Source organism: Platalea leucorodia, assembly GCF_965183815.1.
Source record: "Platalea leucorodia genome assembly, chromosome: 1".
Taxonomy (NCBI): Eukaryota; Metazoa; Chordata; class Aves; order Pelecaniformes; family Threskiornithidae; genus Platalea; species Platalea leucorodia.
In genome coordinates, this window is record NC_138823.1 from 78,484,407 (window position 1) to 78,503,467 (window position 19,061).

General features: G+C 37.3%; 1 protein-coding gene across 8 annotated transcripts in view; it reads left to right on the forward strand.

Moving 5' to 3' along the window:
• MTRR (5-methyltetrahydrofolate-homocysteine methyltransferase reductase) overlaps nt 1-15,135 on the forward strand; it is a 31,000-nt gene extending 15,865 nt beyond the window's left edge. For 7 of the 8 annotated variants that reach the window (XM_082308792.1, XM_082308791.1, XM_082308789.1 and 4 more), the window contains 9 exons: nt 1,000-1,153; nt 4,932-5,020; nt 6,672-6,852; nt 8,651-8,693; nt 9,138-9,324; nt 11,615-11,733; nt 13,301-13,393; nt 13,480-13,659; nt 14,643-15,135. In XM_082308792.1, coding sequence (XP_082164918.1) covers nt 1,000-1,153; nt 4,932-5,020; nt 6,672-6,852; nt 8,651-8,693; nt 9,138-9,324; nt 11,615-11,733; nt 13,301-13,393; nt 13,480-13,659; nt 14,643-14,787 — 1,191 coding nt within the window. In that variant the 3' untranslated portion in view covers nt 14,788-15,135. The remainder of the gene's footprint in view (nt 1-999; nt 1,154-4,931; nt 5,021-6,671; nt 6,853-8,650; nt 8,694-9,137; nt 9,325-11,614; nt 11,734-13,300; nt 13,394-13,479; nt 13,660-14,642) is intronic. The other variant, XM_082308794.1, reaches the window with a different exon arrangement.
• Nucleotides 15,136-19,061: the final 3,926 nt, after the last annotated feature.

A 19,061-nucleotide genomic window follows, 5' to 3' on the forward strand; every position in this document is an offset into this window, starting at 1 on the left:
TACAAGAAAACTTTAAAAGGAAAATATGTTGCTTTTGAGAGATTTTCCAGATTTGTAGAATATTGCCTTTTAGATATTGTGATTTTGGCAGTAACGTCTATTGGACTCTGTTAGCCTAAAATGTGTCCATATCCATGGGACATCTTTAAATCTGTTATAAATAGAGTCTATTAAGTTTTGAGCAACTGAGTCTCTGAGATGACATGATTTTTTGCATATATTTGTATGTATACATGTATCCTGTCATCAGCACCCACTGAAAATTTGAACATTTTTTGCCTTTTTTTCCTGACGTTCTCAACAGTCTGTGTGTGCACGTCACCTCACCTGATGCATCAGGGAAACATAATGATGCAAGTATAATTCTGTATGTTCCTATAACAGGCAGAAGCTTGAGTAGGGTTTCAGCAGTTGCGCACAAGAACCTCAGCCAACTAAGTAGAATCTAGGTCTTAAGATCCGAGGTACCTTTTAATTTTCACTGAGCTCTTCTCTTGCTATTTTTCTTTTTTCCTCCAGAAAATAAAAACAGTTGGGGTCATTTCAGTCACAGTTCATCAAATAGTTTAACCAGAAAATTTTCTTTTAGTGATAATGTATCTCTATACAAAGTATTAATTATGAGGACTTCATTTCTCTGCTCTTCTCAAACCAGAAGACAAAGTACATCAGTAATTAATGATATGGGCTGGTTATATAACACATCCTCTTAATACATATTTATTTTCCTTCTGTTTAGGCTGCTCACCAGTTCTTATCAAAGAATGTCCAAATATTTAAACAGATAAGGAAAAGTTTTTCTAATTAGTAAGGTTAAACCTGAAAAGAAAACATGAGTAGTTTCTGATGTGCTTCAAACAGTGAAGTGCTAGTACAGAGTAAAACAACATATGACTTCATGTGACTGCGATAGTAGGAAGATTGTTGTTAGCAATGGGCATGCTCTTGTCCTTGGTTTGTGATACAATTTAATAGAAATGATCTTATATTTTAAAACAGGATACAGTCTTTGACTACCAACCTGGAGATGCCTTCTGTGTAATATGTCCCAACAATGTCAGTGAGGTGGAAGAACTTCTTCACATCCTGGGACTTTCTGAAAAAGCAGAGTACTTCGTTTGCGTAAAGGTTAAGCAGGGCACTAAAAAGAAAGGTATGGTGTGATGCACTGGTCATGGACAAATACTCCTTTCTGTGCTGGTAATAGTTGGTATGCATAGTTTTGAACATTTTTATCTTTAGTATTGGGACACAGCTGTCATTTCATGGAGGCATGTTGGAAGTCACAGAGATGTGTTAAAAAAGAGAGGATGCATAGAATGCTGCTGCTGGTTTTACTATAGATGAGTAAGCTTCTGACTGGGAACTTGAGCCTGGCATTGGCGTTCATCCATCTCATTCTTCCTCTGTGCTCTTTGATGTTTATGGAGATGAGTCTTTAATCACATAACAGTCCCCCACTTGAAAGTAAAATCTCTCCGTGCACAGCACTTCACATCAATCTGTTTTACATCTTAAGAGGGCTGCAGTGCTGAAGCAGAAGACTTAGTGCTGCTGCAAGGTGCCTTTTAAGGGGCTTGTAGGTCTACATGGATCTATTCTGCTGAGTCTTATGATCCCACACCTCAGAAAGGGTAGCTGCAGGTTCAAGGTATGCCCATGTACTGCCAGCTGGACCTGTGAGAATTACTATTCTCTTGCCTTGCAATTGGTGTCTTAATGGTGCTGCTGAATTGTACCTTTAGTTCTGCAGGATGAGGTAGGGCTCTTTGTTTTTCCAGCCTATGGGTAAATCAGGTCCCATGGCGAGATTCCCTGCATCATTGAGGGCAACACAAGTTGTCTCTTAAGTGTGAGATGTAAACGGATGCCTGTTCTAGGAACTGGCGAGTAACTCACTTGTTAATGAGGTGAGTTTACATGACAGGCCATGTTGTAACATATCATATGGGCTGTCCACGCCCAGCTGATCCCCATCCTTGACCCGCACTCCAGTAACTAACCTCTGCTGGGACGGGTCACGGGTTAGATTTGGTGCACAGCCAGTATCAGTTACAGCCTGGTCCCTGCACTGGGGATGGGCCCTGTGTCTGCAGGGCTGGTCTGGCTGTTATCCAGCCCCACTGTGCTGAACCCCCTCCCCCTGCACCCCTCTCTTGGGGAACCCCCATTGTCCTTGTTCCTCTGGGACAGATCCCCTCTAAACACACCTGCTTCTTCCCTCCCTGCCCCTCACCTCCCCGCCCGCCCCCCCCCCCCCCCCAAAAAAAAAAACCAAAGAAGACGACAAAAAAGGTCCCGGGGGGGGCCAGCTTTGTAACAATCTCCCTTTGGATCAGGGCTGGTCCTGAGCACCCTCAAGCTCAAGGCAGTGTCACCCCATCCAGGGCCCAACCATGCACAGGCAACCAGCAAGAGATTGGGTGGTGTGGGGGGATTTCATAGGTATGCTGTTTCTACTGTTTACACTATCTACAGATTTTACAGAATCAAGCACATTTAAAAAGGAAGCAATTCAAAGGGAAGGGTGTAGCAAAGGAGGAGGTAATAAGAGGGCCGAAAGCATCAGAACTTCATAGGAGGGTGGGCTTGAAATGTTGTCCCTCCTGAAGGCTGGTAGGTTTTTCTGTGCAAATCAGAGCCCTGCTACCTGGCTCCATAAAATTTGGATCTCTCTCTGTAAGTTAAAGACAGTGTCAACAGCATGTTCAAAGTGAAGGTCTCCTTGAATAGGCACAGGGAGATATTCTCTCCTTCCTGCCTACAGTAGTTCCCTTTCTTCTGCTATACTGATGTTGCAGGAAGGATGTAAAGCTGCCCTAACAGGGCACTTCGAGTTCATCAGTGTCAGAGCACTTTCCATGTGGAACAGAGCCTGTATAGCCAAGTGAACATAGCTTAGCCCCTTGATTGTTCTTGTATACCAAAAAAACTGTCCTTCCAAGGCAAAGTTGGTAAAATGAGTGAAAGTTGGAATATCAGTGCTCTCATCCTACGTGTAAATAATCCTGGTTATTGTATCTCTGGCTGCCTAATGTGACACTAATTGGGGGGAAAAAAGGTGAAATTATGTGTTATTTATGCAACATTTTGCAATATCTTGTGTGTAAAATGGCATGCCTGTTTGTGAATCTTAATGAATGATAATGGAAAGGAAGGTCCTGGATTGCAGCACAGAGAGAATCAAAGTTCTTGGTTCTGCTCTTGAGTCTTCTGGGTGACCCAGAGCAAATAATGCTGACTTTTTACACTTGCCTTGGGTCCTTGGCCAGGACCTACAAAGTTGCTGCTGATCCACTGATCTCCAATCATGGCTTGTACACTGACTTCCATCCACTGCAGTTACAAAGCTAAATGGTTTAGGATCAAACCCAAATTAATTTCTTTGGAGCAGTGCTGGTGAGCAGAGACTCATTAAGTTACTATAACTTAATTACTTGTTGTTGGTAATCTGTACCAAAGAATTCAGCTCTGTAATGCAGCTTTGCAATTCCTAGCAATGTTCCAGAGTTGCTTTCCTTTTGATGGTTGTCTTTTAACTGCAGTCACATTTCTGAGGAATTTGTGATAGTTACAACAGACTATTATGGTTGTGGGTTTACTGAATCAAGAGAGCTGAAAAACATGAGAGACGAGCATGAACAGTGAGCTATGCCTCTGCTGCATCTTCAAGATTTACCAGGAATTCCACTGAATTTTATTCCCAGCCTCACTTTGTTCAGTCTATGAATTCTTTGATGAAGTGGATGAGATCAATTGAGAGGACAAAACAGAAATTATTTGCAGTCTGGTACAAAGTCTGTTGTTCGAATACTGGATTTCCGTAGTTGAGTTTTTGTTGTATGTACAAGCATCCTAGGAACAGGATTAAGTACTTGTTGCAACATGCTGTCAGCATGTTCAAGAAAAGGAAGTTTATATAAATGTGAAAATGGATGCTTCTTTCCTGCATTATATTTATGCAAATCCTCTTCTAAAAGTAAATTTTGTTCTTTGTAGCAAGGGTTCAGTCAAGTAATGCTGATACGAAGAGGTAATTTAGTAAGTTATGTAGGTATATTCTTGGAGCAAAAATTCTGTAGTATTAAAGGGCTCTTGAGCATGGAAAAAACATAGTAAGAATCAGTAGCTAGATGTCAAAGCCAAGAAACATTGTCAAGAGAAATCCCAACATGCAAGTTGGGTCTGTAAGGAAACAATTTGGGACCTGCAGAGCTTATTAATTAAAGGTGTTTTGACACATAAATGCTCTTATATTGCTTTTGGGATTAACCGAGAATAGCTGCTTTAGCATGACGTGGCATGAGGCTGATAAGCCTGGCTGCGCCCTAGCTGACTCCGTGAAGGGATAGATGGGATGTCAGTGTACTTCCTTCCCAGAAATGCAACCTGTAGAGGGTACAGGAGGAATTATTTGCTTGTACAGAAACCCCTTGGATCTGCTGGGCCTCAGAAGCTCCAGCTTGGCGCTGGCTGCATACACCTTTGGTTAGATCCTTAGAAAACTTCAGCGTGTTCCAATTTTCAGGAGTGCTTATTGATGGAGGGGGAAAAAGTGTGGATGTTCCTTTTCCTGGTAAGCATTCCTCTGAATTTTTTTCAAGGTGGAAAGTGGTAACAAAGCCTTCAGTGGTTTAGCAATGAAATTTATTTAAACGCTCATGTATTATACCCCTCTCTTTGTTCCCTGCTTTCCTGATAAGTTTTGACTTTTCATTGGAAAACTGCCATTGATACTTCATTGGAAAACTGTCCTGCTGTTTAGTTTGTAATTTCCACTAACCAGCTGGGGCTCAAACATACAGAATTGAATGCAGTTTAGCTCTCTTGTATTTCAAATACTTATTTGAAGGAACAAGCATTCTGTGATGCCATTTTTGGATGTTAATAGATGCACAATTTGTTCTGTTTTCTTTCTCCCATTGAACTAGGAGCAGCTCATCCACAACACATCCCTGAAAGAAGCACTCTGAAATTCATTCTGACCTGGTGTCTGGAAATAAGAGCGGTTCCCAAAAAGGTGTTTATGTGTTTGTTCTTTTAAAGATAAATCCTTCGTAATTCTGTGCTGTATGGGCTCATACAGATCTATCCTCACTTCGTGTGTAGTTACCGTGTTTCTTGGTGAATAAGGATTGTCAGTTTGTATGCTGCTGTTTGTACTTTATTCTGAGAAATTTCACTATTGGTACTTTATCTGGCAAACTGAAATCTGGCAAACTGAAATCTCTATTCCCATTCTGCAGTACCTTGCAGTACCTTGCTTCATAACTACTCTGGAAGTAAATAGAAAAGTATTAGATATATGGTGCCAGATAACTGGAAGGGTGACTGAACCTGACCCCATAGGCATTTTAGAGAAATCATCTTTTCTAATCAGAGGGAGCCATATCTGTCAAGTTTTGTCACTAAAAATATGCATGTTGCTCAACGCAAATATACCATAATGTCTATTAAATTATTTTAAAGCTTTTCTTTAGCATTTCAGTAACCTGGCAGAATTTGAGGAAAGATTTTTGCTTGTATAGTATTCATTCTCACAATGTGTGAATATAATTTTCCTTTCATTCTGTGCCTGCAAAAAACTGGAAGCTTGCAACTGGAAATGCAGGTGTATTTCTGGTGTTGTCAAAACATATTTTAAAGATAACTTTGTATGAAGGATGAAGATAAACAGTTGTGTTGGTTGGGTCTCTGAGGGAAATCAGGTTTTGGAGGGAGCTTTTCACTCAATTTAGTGGGTTTTGCAGCAGAAGGGAAGAGAATCTTCCAATTGTTTCAACCTTTTCAAAACTGAATTTAACAATTTTGAAAATTTGTCTCAACAATAAGAGTAGGCAGAGGGTGTTGGCTGGTGAATATCGCCCAGGCCAGTTTTTATAACCTATCTACTTTATCACCTGTTCAGTGTAGAATGTGTTTTATGTAACTCTGTACTCAAAACTATTGTCTGGAAGCTTAGTGTTTGAGCACACTCAAATTACTTTCCAAGTATTCTTTTGTGTAGAATATGTCATCTGATTGCAGTTGGTGTTTTGGATCACTTTTCTTTTATGCACTGTGTCTATTTCCACCTTGCTCTTGGAAAAAAACTTGCAACTATTTACATCTGATTTTTACTTTATCTTACAATGCTCAATTTAATTTTCCCTTAAGAAAAGCTTGCAGTACCATTATGTGGGCATAAAGTATGGAATAAAACACCACAGTGACATTTACATGACTCATTAAATACCATACTTTATTTACAGTATTACCTCTTCTTAGCAAATGGTGTTTTGTCTTGAATTAATTTGTGTTATGAAGCTGTTTACTTGACTGAAGTGCAAATACAAAAATAAGAAAGCCTTTCATAAATTTGGGATTTTTCAGGGAATGGGTTGTGCCTGTTTATTTGGCTGTCCCCTGCTCAGGCTAAGTAGGATTTTCTGACCTGGAGCTTGTCCCAGACACTAGATGAGCGGGGGGTGGGGAGGAGAAAAGAAAAATGTAAATTTTTCATAGTAGGTAAAAGTGTGTATTGGAAAATGATTATGGATAATTGTATTATCCATTAACCTGTCACATGACTGCTTCCTGTCCCCAGGCATCCCAAGTTTTTCCTAGATTCGTGACCATTTTTCTAAGTGGACAAGTTTTTTTACCCTTCACTCTTATTTTCTTCCCCACAGGCATTTTTGCGAGCTCTTGTAGAATGTACCAGTGATGCACGTGAAAAACGGAGGCTTCAAGAGCTTTGCAGCAGACAAGGAGCCTCTGATTACACACGCTTTATTAGAGATTCTAGTGTTTGCTTGCTGGATTTACTTCATGCTTTTCCAAGCTGCAAGCCTTCGCTTAACCTTTTAATTGGTAAGTGACTGATTTAGACTTAATTAGATTTGGTTTCTGATAATGCATCAGACTAAATGTTCAATTTCCCAAGAAGGAGGAATAACTGTTCAGTTAACTGCTTTAGAAATATTATAGTATCCATAGTGAGCAAACTAAAACTATTGTTGTGGAACAAAGCTCTGTTCTTCAGTTTGTAGTCTTTGGCCTTCATTCTGCAAACACTTAGATATGTACCTGTGCTTCAGTTGACTCTGGATTGCTCCTGTGCATAAAAAATAAGCATAAGATGTTTGCAGGTTTAGGGTCTTTAAGAAACAGTTCATCAACTGCTTATAATTAAAAAAGACATGTTTTTACAACTCCTGATTTCCCTGCCTACATGTTCTTTTCTTGCACTTTTACCTGTTAAAACAGAAAGCTTTTCCCAGTATGTTTGTATTTATGTAATGTCAAACACACTCACTGGGTTCCTTATATAAAACATTGAAGGAATGAGACTCCAACTGTAACCATCTCAAATACATCTGAAAATACTGGCAATTATTTTCCAGATTAAAAACCAGAATTTCTCAATATGTTTCATTATATGAAACAAAAAAATTGCTTTTTATGTTCTTGCAATCATCTTCTCCACGCTTACCTCAAATCTCTCTTCTTAGTACACTGTGGGGATTTAAAAAAATAAATACGAGCTCTGCTTCACTTTATACAAATACATGAATTTTCACAGTGAAACCGAAACCGCTTAGATTTTCAAAGGTGGTATGGAACATGCTGTAACAACTGAACTGAATAAAAGGGAATTTTGTAAGTGTTTTAAATGTGTTCCCCTAGGAAAGTAACGTGCTGAATGGGCTTAGCATCTTCTTTAAGTAATTTCACTGAATTAGCTTTTCTTAACTTTGACCTGCAACTATCTTACGTAGCAGAGCATCTTTAAAATATGTCAGGGTGTCCGTGTACCGGTTGCAACATCTGCAAAAGGGTGGTACATGTGGAAAAACAGCTAAAAAGCAGTTAAACTATACGTTACCCTTTTACTCCACTGCATCTTTTCTGGCATTTGCCATGCCCAATTTTTCTGGTATTGCTCACCCATTTTTCACTTAGCAATATGTCTGTCTCCTTTTAATATACCCTTATCCCCAGCCAAAATGTGCAATCTGCGTGCAAGTCATTCCTTTGAAGGCACCAGTGAGTTTGACCTTTTCTGTATGTGTGCATACATATGTAGATATAAATGTGTGTGTGTGACTGATATAGTGGGTTTCTCATTGAAAAAATGCCCAGTAAACTTCTCTGTTGTTTTTTTAGCTGTGATTTCAAAAATTTGCATAGGCACTCATGGTGGTTTGAAATTGAACTGGTATCTGCTTCTAGGACATTATGTATAGGAAACTTTCAGTCAAGCATCTCCTACTCTGAGAGCTTCTCCGCTCTTAGATGAAAGGTGCGGAAAATTAAATTTCAAGCTTTACCTTGTCCACCAGCTACTGGCATCTCTTCTGTGCACCTTACAGTTGTTTTCAATTGACCAAGAACCCCATAAGTTAACTGTTGTGGCCTCATTTTACAGGATCTCTAGCAGATGTTCCACAAAATCTAAAAAAAATCATTCAAAATAGAGTTCAAGTCTTAATAGTTTATTTCTAAACCACAAACACGAATGTAGAGTAAAATTACAGTTAAATTATAATATGCTTGTAATCTGTTGTAGTGTAAACACTCATTACATGATATTTTCATTTTCATTGGGGTGAAACAAATAATAAGTGTTTTGGTTTTGTTTTGTTTTTGGTTTTTTTTAATTTTTCAGAACATCTTCCTAAATTACAAGCCAGATCCTATTCAGTGTCAAGGTAATGAAATATTCAAATTATATCTCCTTGGTAATTTAGGTATGCTTTTTTCTCAAGTGTGTGTGTGTACATTGTAATCTAAAGAAGAAAGAGAGGAATGAATGATAAAATCTGTTGAAAAAGTTATTGTTTCCCCGTTGCAAAAAACCACAGGGTTTGACTATTTCAAACACCATTGTTTTGAGTGTCTGGCAAAACTTTGGTAGAGTTCCCAAGAACAAGCTCACACACATAGGAATTTGGATTCCTTTCTGTAGGCACTGGCCTCTGAGTCCAACCTTAAGACGTTTTCTAACTATATATAAATATCACACAGTTAGCTGAACACTGAGAATCTTGATTCAGTTGTGGTGGTTTGGGTTGCAAATGGACCTGATGTAAGATTGTACAGCTATCTCTCAGGTTTTGGGTTTGTTTTTTTTTTTTATACTTTTGTCTTTGCAGTTCAAACTTATATCAGCCAGGAAAACTGTGTTTTGTATTTAATATTGTGGAGTTCCCTGCCTGTCCCGCTAGACCAGTCTCACGGAAAGGAGTGTGTACAGGGTGGCTTGCTGAGTTAGTTGCACCTCTACTGCACCCCAGTAAAAACACTCCGGATGCAAAAGGAGCAAGCTCTTCAACTGAAAAGGTATGAATATTAGATCTAGACTCCTTAACCGTTTAATTTATGCATGTTTGAAACAACTGCAGGTTTCTTTGTTCACTGCTCTGATGTGATGCGGGTGTTTTGGCAGTATACACCTTCATTTTGCAGTTCTGCCCTACTTGTAAGCTTACCCTTCGCTCTGTAACATGTCTAGCACTTCATTGCTAAGTTGCTAAACTTATATTTTACTTTATTTATGGACACCTGAGTTGTGAAACTTCCCATTGCTGAAAGGCCAGAGTTGTTTTACACCTCACTGTAGTCTTAAGAGAGTCTTGGAGGATATTTTCATGGGCTAAAATACCACTGTGCAATTATATGGTTATGACTGTTAGTGTTGTAGGAGAGAGGCACTTGGTCATTTCCAGGAAAGGATGGCAGATAATAGGGAAGTAATCATAAAACTCACTTCTTGTCAGGTCTCGCACAGCTTGCAAAGGCCAAGTTATTGAATATGACACAGGGGACAGTCGTCTGTTGTGTTTCTGGTGTGCATCAAAGATGGTTTGGCATGGTGGGTATTATTAGGAGAAGGCACTTTTTTTTTTTTTTTTTCCTCTTTTCCTTTTGTGGCAGAGAATCTATGTAATTAATTGATCTCAAAGTTATTAGGTGTAAGCTAATGATTAAAAATTTGCAATTCTGCTATATAATTAATATGACAAAAGAACTGCTGCCAGTCTAATCTGTATTTGATTAAGAAAAAAGGAAACAAGCACAGAATTTGGTTATAAGAAAATTGTGCCAATAATTCAAGGTGTTGGTCTGGCAAAATGGAAGGAAAATTCATACAAGTTATCTTCATTTTTTAAAACTAACTCAGAAGACAAATGGATTAATATGTGCATCGTATATCATATTCCAGTCACATCTGCTCTTTATTTAAGATATAATTGATTTGCAGTATATTAAAGATCAAACATGAAGAAGAGGTGGAGTTAAAAAGGGAAAAAAAAGGATTATTACAAAATGAGTCTGAATAAAGTTTAGAACTATTTGCATCTGCTGTGCAAGCTAGAATTCAGCATAGATAAATGTGCAGCAATACACGTAGATTGCAGAAATATGTGGAATACCAATATAAAATAGATGAGTGTGATCTTATGCAAAAATACCTTAGATTAATTGAAAACACTTTACAGTATAAATGTGTTTACCATTTGCAGTACTTTTTAAACGAATGACCAGTTTGGAATCATTAATAGGGAAAATAGCCTCCTAACTCAAGTGTGGTTTGAAGTAGTAAGTATAACAGAAATACAAATATTGCCCCCCCACTAGCAAGAATTATACTATTTTTTTATCATCGTGAAACCAGAAAAGTAATCCTGTTTAACATTGTAGTATCTGTAGTGAATTAAATGAGTAGTGCTAAACCACTCAGGTTTACAGAACAAAGTTGAAATAACTTGGTCTAGTGCTTCACTCCTTCCTTAAACTTGAAAGTAAATTCAAATCCTTTCATAATTGATATGCAAAATAAATCAAATGTTTGCTTATGACTTTAATGGATAAAGCTCTGCTATGGCTGCTGCTGAGTCTTGAATAATCTTTTAAAGAATTAAAAATAGTCATCTCTCATTTTCTATACATTATGTTAGCCATGCCTCAGAGAATAGTTGTGGAGCTCCTATGAAAATTATATTTAGACTTCCTTTCAAACACAGATCTGAAGATCAGAATTAGAGTTTATTGGTGGAATGATATAAACCCTTTTCCAAGATCTTTGAGCAGTTATCTGCCTCCCCTCACCCATATGCATTTTTGGAGACCATGTAAAACTTTATGAAAATTAAGAAAGCAAGCTTAGTATCAGTAGGCTTCAGTTCGCTATAAACAAATCCTCACCTCCACTGGAATATTTTTAGATGTCCACAATGTAAAAAAGATTGAGTTGCCTGTAATAGCAATAAACTACTTTTGCTTCCCTTTGAGTACCAACACCAAACTTTCCATGAATTCTGTAATGGTATTCCCCAAATTTATGGTGCAGTCAGGTTTCGTATTCAGCCAATCATGTTTGTGTGGTTTTCCCTGGTTTTCCTCCAACTGGATTAATATGTTTGTAAATATGGTGTGGGTTTTTTTCAGAAATTCATGTGAAATTTTATTCTGAATGTCTGTGTGGCATTAAAAATAAACTGAAGCTCAGGATTTGGAAGGGTGTGTGGACACATACACTACGTAAATATCCTGAAGGTTCTAAAAATGTCATGGTATTTTCACTGCTTAAGAATATGCTTCAATTGTATTCTATCTAATTTCATTTTAGATATCTATTTTTGCTCGTCCAAACAATACTTTCCACTTACCTGCAGACCCATCTGTCCCATTCATGATGGTTGGTCCAGGAACAGGAATTTCACCATTTATTGGTTTCCTACAACATAGGTATGTACAAAGTTGTTACCTGGAAAGCAGCCTTTTTATGTTGAAGAAAACACAGCCTCAGGTTTTGGGTACAAATGCAGTTAATCTTTTTTTTTTCTTTGTCTTCTTTTTACTTTTTGTAACAGTGGTATGCTGATTAGAAACAGTCTTATTAATTTTAAACAAGCAGTGCTTATGTATTTATTTGTTTTTCAAATTAATATAACTTACACTTTCATCTGACTGTATTTAATATCCACAGTGGATATATGAGGAATTGGGTGAATTGCAGAAACAGTAATAAGAAATGAAATCCTTTATGTGTGTGCTGCTAGTGGAAGTCCTGTGAGAGGTTGGTATTTTCTAGAAACAGTGTTGATTGGCTTAAGTTTGGCATTCAAAATCCATTTCCTTCAGAAGTGGCATCTATATTAAAAGCCTTGGCATGGTGAATGTCAAGTTTTCTCACACATTTCCTTATTTCTGTGTGTTTACACATTTTGAAGCCGTAAGATAAGGAGCTTGGCTCCTGAACCCTCAACTAGGCAGTAGTCTTGGATTTTGTGGGTTTGTATTTGAGGGAAGGTAGATCCCTTTTTTTTCCCCTCCAAGTCCAGCAGCATTATTTTGCAAGGCAAAGAGACGCTTGTTCAAAAAGTGAGAGATACCACATCACCAAGAATACGTAAAAACATGAACATTGAGAGGAAACGAAGAATGGGAAGAGTGGAATATTTGGGGGGGAATGGTTACAAGTTTTATAGGTAACCAAGACATACCATTCCTATGTGACTCATTAGTTCCAGCGAGATAATGGGAGTTTCTTGCATCCTGTAACAATTATTTTTAAACCATTTTATTTGAGACAAAAGTGAAATTTTGACATGATGTTTCTGACTCCATGCTTTCGCTTTAACCAAATCATTATGTATAATCCTTACTCCTTAATTTTAATTCCCAAATACACCTTTATCTCTCAGAAGTATTTTGCATTTTATTTTAAAGGATTCATAGCATTTCATAAGCATTTGATCAATGTTAAATGAAATCTGTCTCTCAAAATGTAACTGGAAAGTTGCAGCTAAAACCCCGCTGAAGTAATACCTTCATCATTATTTCAAGAAAATGCAATAACTCTTCTGATGGTGTGGTAGTAAATAGATTGTTATTCATAAAGTCTAGCGAGTTTCTACAGCTAAATGGAAAGTATGCTAAAACTGCTTTGTGCTGAGTTTTCCCAGGTGTTTTCACAGGGTTTCCAATGAAGGATAAAGAGTAGTGATCTCCTTATTCAACAGTCAGAGTTGTTTTGTGAGATGTTTGGAAGTGTCAGTCTTGACTATTCCAATATGAAACTGTGGCAAAAAAAGCCCCCTTTGAAGTTGATTGATTTTGAGCTGGGCCAAAAGTGAGTAGTCAAGAAAATCAAAGAAGGAGGGTTTGACTGTGATTTACCTTAAGTCGTTTCACATTTCTGGCAATTGAGAGGTTTATTAAAGCACTACTTTCAGCGAGAACTAGGCTGTAGACGTTTTAGATTATGCACTTGATAAAACAGGATTGGATTTTTATTTTTTTATCTGTTTAGGCAAAAGCTCAGAGAAGAACATACAGACTGGGAATTTGGAGAGACATGGCTGTTTTTTGGTTGTCGGCATCAGGATCGAGACTATTTGTTCAAGCAAGTTCACTATTTAGCATTCATTTTGTATTCATAAGGGAATGCTTATCTCTGAGCCATTACTAACAGTTTTTATTGCCTTTCAGAGATGAGCTCAGATGTTTTCTTGAAAATGGCACGTTAACTCATCTTAAGGTTTGTTTCTCAAGAGACTCTTCAACTGCAGAAGTAGCCCCGCCTAAATATGTGCAAGATGTCATTAGGCTTTATGCTAAGGAAGTTGCCAGAGTCCTGCTGAAAGAGAGTGGTTACTTCTATATATGCGGGTGAGTAGAGTGGAGATGGAACTGTCTCAGAAAGAGAACAGAGTTAGCAGAAGTTTGAGGCTTTAGAAAGACTTAGAACTGTCTGAAAAAAAAAAAAAGGACCAAAAAAGGACCAACATGATGCTGAAAGAGCCTTCCTGGAATGCTAGAATTTTGTCGCTATGTCTGTTTTTTCCAATATAGTCTTGAAAGTGTAGCTTGTCACCACACAGTTCCACTGGTTGCTTTAGTCACTTATAATTCTTTTTTCTTTTTTTAGTATTCAATTAAGCTATAGGAGGTTTCAAGCTAATAGATTTCTGTTGAGAAAATGAGATATTTGAATACATGTGATGATAAACTGTACAGTTGTGAGATAGCAGCAGTCTTCTGCTGTGCTCCAGGTTTGGGTGGGCCAGAATGCTCAAGCTCTGTAATAGTAATATATTTTACAGTGGGAAGTTTTATTTGTGGATGCTAACTTACCTGGAGGTTTGAGATTTTTAGGAATTTTGTTGATAAATGGACAAACTGTTTGAACGTAGAGCCCAATGTCAATACATTCTCCCGCAGGAATAAAAGTCAGCTATTTGTATTAAAAATAGCATTATTAATAAGTGAGGGTTTGGGGTTTTTTTTATATATTTATATCTATAAAAATAAAAAATACTTCAGCAGGTCCAATTCTCCCTAAAAGAAAACAATTATTCTGTGACAGGCCAACTAGGGTTCCAGCGTTTTTTTTCTTATAAGTTACAGCATGCTGAAAACTTCGTAATGTTTGATTGAGAGAAACCCTTGTTACCGTCAGTGCTCAGCTACATGAAAACTCAGTGAGAATCTTGCTGTACAATATACAAGCTATATTTTTGTTTGGAATTTTTTGTAGTGCCTCTTTTTTCCAATATTATCCTGCCTCTGAAGCTATTGATAAAAGGAAAAATACACTATTATGCATTTTCCTCCTTTTTTTTTTTTTTTTTTTTCCTTCTCTTTTCTTTCAGAGATAAGAAGCACATGGCTGATGGTGTAAGTGATGCTGTAGTGGACATTTTAAGCATGGAAATGGAAGCAGACAAACTGGAAGCAATGAAAATCCTGGCTAAGCTTCGAGAAGCAAAACGATATTTGCAGGATGTTTGGAGCTAAATATTTAGGTTTTCCTATGCCTTTGTAACACAGAAGATTTCGTTTCACACATATGCTTTTGAGTAAAAGTTATTATCAAAAGTGATGTCTGTAGTTACCCAAATCTTAACTTTCTGTATTGACTTTTCAAGCAGGAATATGAAACCTTTTAAACAACAACAAAACAGACTGCCTTTTGAAGTGTATGTTTTTTTTAACGATGTTACATAATGGACTGTGTCAGTGCCTTGATTCTCTCATTTTAAGATTGGTTTAATGTAAAAGTAAAACCTTCTGCACTTGTACAAGTATAATTCTATGTTTACATTACATGATGTATTTTTTCCTGTAATGTATACATAAAGAAGCTACAGAATAAATATGTTACACACTGATCTATGCGTCATCAAATACATTACTGACTTGCCAAGATTTGTCTGAACATTTCCTAGATACTTCCTGTGACTATTTATATTTTTTCAGCTTGCACAATGACAGTAACTACCAAAAGGAATGAATGTTGAGAATGTTGCACAGAAAGCTTACTGCAGAATTTCGGGTCTGAAGTTTTCTTTAAATACTTAACTTCTTCATTCCATCATTACATCATATCTCAAAGTTTTGCTACACTCCATGCTAATCCTTATTAGATTTTCCTGCATAAGTCTTTTGAAATCATTTTCATTCCTGTCTCTAAAATGTTTGTGGTTTAATTTATGAGCAAACTCACCAGTTGGATTGAATTTGGTTGCTGAAGAAATATTGCTTAGCAAATACTTTCTCAGATTACTAAACTAATTTTTTTAAGTTGAAGACATAGTAAAGTATGGTGTTTTGAAAGCAGTTGCCCTTACATATGACATCCACTGCAAAAATCACATTGTTGAAAGCAAATTGTTGAAGTATCAGGCCTTCTTTCTAGCAAGGGCCATTTGGAGTGCAAATAGGTGGAAGAGTAAAAGTGTAAGTCAGTCATGCTTCTCTTTAGATCTCTCATCTCTTTCTCTGCTTTTTCTAACTTCTAAACGTCCGTGTTGTCTTCTTGGTTCCTTGTCATATTTAGATCTTTAAAGATAAACACAAAGTATGAGAGAATATTTTAGACAAATCATTGTTTGTTTCCTGGGGAGAATTCTTGTTTTGTTTTGCCTTATGCGTAATCAGAACCACATCACTTATTCCAAGTCTTGTGGTTGCCTAGTGATTCTTAATTAATTGGTAGGTAAATCAAGAAAAAAAATTGAAAAAATACAATGATCAGTTAGAATAAAATCATGTGCTTATAAAAGAAACATTGTAGTGAAGTGCCTGGAATTAAGGTTTTGATAGAACTTGTGTAATGATTATTCAAATATCCTTATAAGAGATCAACTAAAATTTTGTGCAGAAGTTCTTCAGCAGAGCCGTTATATCAATCACTGTCAAGTAATCTCTACAAAAAAAAGCTCCATCGGGAGAGATGGCTTAAAGTAATTGCAAACAGTGCATTTTTTGATCTTTGGCACGTAAGAAGGAAAGAAGTGCTGCTTTTTGAAAAGTATCCCAATTTTAAACTTTAACAGAAATGGCTAAGGTGATACAAACGTCAACATTTTGCATCAGCCAATCACCTTTACGTGTTTTTTAAAAGTCATTAATAAAAGAAAAAGCTACCAGTATTGCAATAGTAAAGATAAATCACTAACTGCCTTCTGTTAACTGGAGTTTGTTTGGAAATAACACTTATTATATCATGTGTGTTCTCAGATAGGCTTTATGATTTTCAGCGCCACTTGGAAGTTCTTGGAGATTACAGAGAAAACAATGTTTTTCTGACTGCAAATTGCAGCTTTTCCCAGATCTCTTAGAGGTATTCATTTTTGTGTTACTTACATATCACAATACAGGAGTTGCAATGACCATTTTAGTAATACTACAAGTAATAGCATAGCACCTTTTGGGATATTAACAGTTGAGTGTCTTTTTCTGATTGTGTGTATTGCATTTCACAGGGTCTGATATACAACTGGTATCCATGCATTTCCCCTCTCCTGTTACCAATTCTCTACAAAACTAAAATACTTGGATTATTTAGTAATGTAGTGGCAAGTCCGTAGTGAAGTGCATGAGCTTTATTATGATCTTTTAGAACAACAAAAAGTAGTTGCAGCTTACTCTTAAATTTATAACTGCATGGTACAAAGCCCAAAGTTCAAACAAACTACAATAACCCTGAAAAACGCCGCCATGTGTTACCTGAAGGAAGTAGGAATGAAGGAATGCGTTCACATTCAGTGACATTGAACGAGCAGGAAAGGCAGGGAGGAAAGGACTTCTGAGATACAGGAATCATGGAAATGAAGAGGGCTTGCAATAAGAACTCTATGTTTTTCTTAATTAAATTGTGTCTCTGTGTAATTGGATGGCGCTGATTTATGACTCCTCAGCGTGTCTTTTAGAAAAGCATACACGGGTGGCTTTTACTATATCTTCTAAAGCGAAGCAGGGGATTTTTTTTAACATCTTTTAGTTTTCTTTCATTAGAGAAATGCCATGTATGTGCTTTTCCTCATAATTCCAGAATTGGTTACAGAATTCCTTTGTCGTTTAAAAGAAATAGTGATGGTTGTGTGCGGTTTCTTATATTTGAGAGGCTTACAGTCTTTATGCTGGTAACAAGGACTGGTGGTTATGCTAAAGCTGTTGTTCCACAGAAGCATTCATGGTAAAGCATGCCTTATGGCCTGTTTTCTCATCAGTTTTTGAATGTTATTCTGAATTTGTGAAATAGGGTTGATGTTACAATTTCTCTTTTAATCTACAGTTTCAGAAGAAGGTTTGCTTTTCAGATTACTAAACTCGTGCCAAATTTTTCCAGTTTACTGCTTCTAAATTCTAGCTGACTTTACTGCACTTGGAAGCAGAAGCAGTATTTCCATGTTTCTTGCACCCCTATTGCCTCTCTCTTTCCTTCCCCCTTCTCTCCCAGCTTTTCAGGAAATCTAGAATATTGGCAGAAATAGGATGAATGCGTCTTTTTAGCAGTCTCTGAAGATACTAGGTATCAGGTTCTCCTGAAAAATGACAAGGCCAGATGAGAGAAATGGCAAAATCAGAGAAAATGACTAGCGTATCAGTTTAGGGATTGAACTTAGCTACTGAATGGCACCTTAGGTGTTGAATGCCACAAGGATGGGGGTGGGAGGAGGTTATTGGAAGTAAAAGTCCAAGTTGATTAAGTCTGAAAATAAAAAAGCTTGTGGAATAAGGCAGGAGCTGTGTTGCAAACCATAGAATTTGTAGGCAATTTGAAAATATGCAAATAGTTTTTTCCCTCTTTTGCTGTTCCAAGTTATCGGCAACTATGATTTGGAGATAAATCCGACAGCGTTTTACCCAAAATGAAATGTTTTGTTCTAAGGAAACTTAGATCACTGAGCTAAAACATTTTGAGGGGTTCTCCAAACATTGGCTTATTTGGTAAAATTGTCTTGGCCTCCGTAAATACTTTTGTTTTGCCCAACTTTGTACGGCAGAGAAGAGGAGGATAGAAGAAGACTTCGAAACAAACAAAGAAAACACACACACACAAAAAAAATCAAAACCCTTGGCTGATTAACTTGGTTTTTTTACCTCAAAGGAAAAGGGCAATGTCAAGTTGTGTGCTGTGCTTGTTGAACCTGTTTCACCCATAAGCATTATCCTATTTTGGATCGCTCTTGGGGAATGTATAGTGTATTGCTGTCTGCTTGTTCCTTTGGAAGCTAAGCCCCAAGGCCACAGTTTTTGGCTTAACTGCATTCCAGTTTTACTTTGGAACTAGAAATGGGGAAAAGAGTATTAGCTTAAGAGAAAGCGGGTCTAGTAAGTCTCATCAGTAATGCAGTTAGGAAACATGCTCGTAACTCTCTTCCTTTCTGTCTTTGGTACTTCTGTTATTCTATCTGAGCACTTGACAGCTGTGTATGCGATCCTAACAGCTATTACTCTGCACTGCTCTTAGATAAACATACCTTCATTTTACACAAAGAGAAACCCAGGCAAGGAAAGGCTACTGAATCGCCCAAAGTAAAGAAGGAAATTAACAGAGACTTGAGCTGCTGTTTCTCCAAGTGGTATGCTACTGATTAGCTCATAGATCCATCTTCCTCATGCATTTCCTCAATAATTGCACTGTCTAATATCACAGAAAATCTAGTTACTTTCCAAAAATGTAGAGGTGTTTTTTAATAATAAGTTTGAGTAACAGTGGGATGGAAAATCTAAGCCGCAGACTTTGTGGGAAGCAGTAGGTCCTGCTGCGCTCTACACAAATT